Source organism: Bison bison, unplaced genomic scaffold (assembly GCF_000754665.1).
Source record: "Bison bison bison isolate TAMUID 2011002044 unplaced genomic scaffold, Bison_UMD1.0 scf7180017864167, whole genome shotgun sequence".
In the NCBI taxonomy this organism is placed as follows: Eukaryota; Metazoa; Chordata; class Mammalia; order Artiodactyla; family Bovidae; genus Bison; species Bison bison.
The window spans coordinates 7,535,799-7,538,600 of record NW_011494739.1 but is presented as its reverse complement, the minus strand read 5'-3'; the positions used below and the strand labels follow the sequence as shown (position 1 = coordinate 7,538,600).

The window sequence follows — 2,802 nt, the reverse complement described above, 5'->3', positions numbered from 1 at the left end:
CTGTGGGCCAACTCGGCCGTCAACCCCGTCCTCTACCCGCTGTGCCACTATAGCTTCCGCCGGGCCTTCACCAAGCTGCTCTGCCCCCAGAAGCTCAAGATCCAGCCCCACAGCTCCCTGGAGCACTGCTGGAAGTGAGCTGGCCTTCCACGGCACAGGATGCTTGAGGCCACTGCCACCCCCTCGAAGCCCTGGGTTCCTGGGCAGCTGGGCCTTCACGTCCACCTGGCCGCCCTGCAGGCGTGTGCTCTGCCTTGTCTCTGGCCCACCCTAAATGCCATGGCAGCCTCTCAGACCATCCGCTGGCAGTGGAGGCAGCCTGGTAGGCGGCTGGAAGGGCCCCTGCTGCGTGAGCCAGAACGATGCCACCCAAGTCCTGCTGTAGCCCAGGAGGGACAATCCAGGGCTCCCAGCCACTGTGTCCACCCCCATGGACAGTGTGATGGCCGGTCGTGTCCTTGCTTTTCACAATTACTGCTCAGTGTCCTTCCCAAAGCAAGTGCTTGGCGTGCGCTCCAGGCCTCTGGGGCCAGCGCACGGCCCCTGCACGTGCACACACCTGCACACGCCTGCACACCTGCCCTGTCCCAGACAAGCCCTGGCTGCTGGCTTTGCTGCTGTCCGTCCCCTGCTTGTGGCCGGACCTGGTCCTTCATCCCTCCTCCCTCCAACTTTATCTGCTCCCAAAGTGCCAGGTGCTCCCCAGGAACCTTGCTCGCGGCAGGTCTCTGCATCTCCATTCTGGGTGTTTCAGGAAGACGGAGAAGAAGAAAACACGTCCATGAACTCGATGTTCCTTAGATGTTTAATCAAAAGAGACAAAACTGCTGAGGAGCTCGGGGCTGGATTGGCAGGTGTGGGCTCCCACGCCCTCCTTCCTTGTGTGTGCCGCTTCTGGCTGAGCCGAGCCAGCTTCTCTGCCCACCCCACCCCCAGGTCGGGTACTGGGCCCCGACTGGAGGCTCTAAGGGTGGCCGGAGCCCCAGACACCCAATTGTCCAGAAGGCTGTCCCTCCCACTCCATCTGCTCAACCAGAGTTTCCTGGCTGGGGAGAGGGAAACAGCCGAGCCCTGAGAGTCCTCTCAGGGCAGTCGGAGGAGCCCAGGGGCCAGGTGCCAAGCCCAGCAGAGGGGCCGCTTTGCCACATCCCATGCACTGGCTGGCGCTCTGCATGCTCTGCTCCCCGCACACCTGCCGTGCTGCCCCTGCAGACCCTGAAGTCCACACAGTAAAGTGTATTTTTTTATTGGTGCTGATTCCTGAGGACTTCATGGGGGTGGCCGAGCATTACTTGGAACCCACGGGGACACAGGAGCACCCAGGCAGGCATGAGAGGCAGGCCTGCCCCTCCCCCTGGCCTCAGTGTCTCTTCAAGTGGGGGAGGGGGCACTGTGATGGGGAGAGAAGTCGGCAGTCATACGAGGGTTTAACCCCAGTATGGGACACGGTGCCCCAGCAGTGCCCCGCCCGCCACTCTCTCTCACTTCAGGCTTGAAAACAGATGGCACAGCCCCCACCTGCTGCAGCCTGCTTGTCCCAGGACAGGGGTTTGCACTGTTCTCAGCCATGGGGAGCTTTCAGGGGTGTGGGGGCTGGAGCCGAGCTCAAGAGGATGACGGCCCAAGGCAGGGAGGCATCTCTGGTAGAGTGGCTTCCTGGCCACGGCCTGGAGGCGGGACTGAGTGTGATGGACGGGGACAGGGAGAAGGAGACGGTGCTGGGTGAGCCTGAGCCCACTGGGCTCCACAGAGGGTCAGACATTGGCCCAGCTGCCCAGAGCCCACTTGGAAAGAGGGCAAGACCAGCTCAACCTAGGGGTGACATAAACATGGGTGGGTTAGATGCCACTGCCTCCAGGAAGCTTTCCCTCCTTTCCAGCCACGAGGGCCCTCCCTGCCCTGACCTCACGGACACCCCCTGCTGTGCTGGCACAGCGTCCATAGTCCTGACCACGTTCTCTCTTCCTCTGGCTGAGAGACACTCGGTGGCCTCAGTGCCAGCGTTATGGCTGGGTGCCGTGGCTCCCGAATCCAGCAGTGAGGTCCAGACAGTGCTCCGACTACAGCAGGAGCACAGCTATTCACAGCTATTCACAATGTTTAAAATCCACAGTCTTCCTCTTCTAGACATTTTCTCATCAAGCTGGTACTCCTTCCCCTCCATGATCTCTGTCCACCAGAGAGACCCCTCTGGTCCGGGCAGGGCAACAGTCTTCTTAGTGGCCCAAGGGAGGGCCAAGCCTCAGGTCCACTCTGGGCCTGGGCACTGTCGGGAGCTGAGCACTGGGAGCGGGGAAGTGAGGCAGGGTCGGCAGAGGCCACCCGCTGCCTGTGGCCAGAGCCTGGGGAAGCCCTCACAGCCCTGGGCCCTGGGGTGAGGCTGGCCACTGACCTTCCCTGCGGCCCTGCAGACTCGCCTGGCCCCCGGTCTGTGGGCGTCATCTCGCAGCCCAGAGCTGTCTGGAGAAGGACAAAGAGCCCATTCTCTGCAGCAGTGGGCGCCTCTGCGCTGCCCGCACAGCCAGAGCCCGCGCTGCCCCTCAGCCCGGCCCTGCTAAATGGCTACAAATTGGAGGATAAAAGTGCAGGCTTTCAAGCAATTTTGCCTTCAATCTCTGGCAACTGCCGCTCCCTGAGCTCTCTTGCAGGGGTGGAGGAGGAGAGAAGAAAGACACAGAGTCTATTGGGTCGTGTCCTGCCACAAACAAACCCGCCAAGGGGGCCTTTCTCCTCGGATCCACTGCTGGGAGCAGAGACAAAGCTGAGCCCAGAGGCAGGAGCTGCCACCCCCCCGGGGGCCCC

General features: G+C 62.1%; 1 protein-coding gene across 1 annotated transcript in view; it reads left to right on the top strand.

Annotated features, from left to right (window-relative positions):
• Positions 1 to 980, top strand: part of HRH3 (histamine receptor H3) — a gene marked incomplete at its 5' end in the record, with an annotated part of 4,316 nt that extends 3,336 nt beyond the window's left edge. The window contains one exon of the mRNA XM_010841912.1: positions 1 to 980. This exon is cut by the window's left edge and continues 15 nt beyond it. Within this exon, the coding sequence (XP_010840214.1) occupies positions 1 to 138 (138 nt within the window).
• Positions 981 to 2,802: the final 1,822 nt, after the last annotated feature.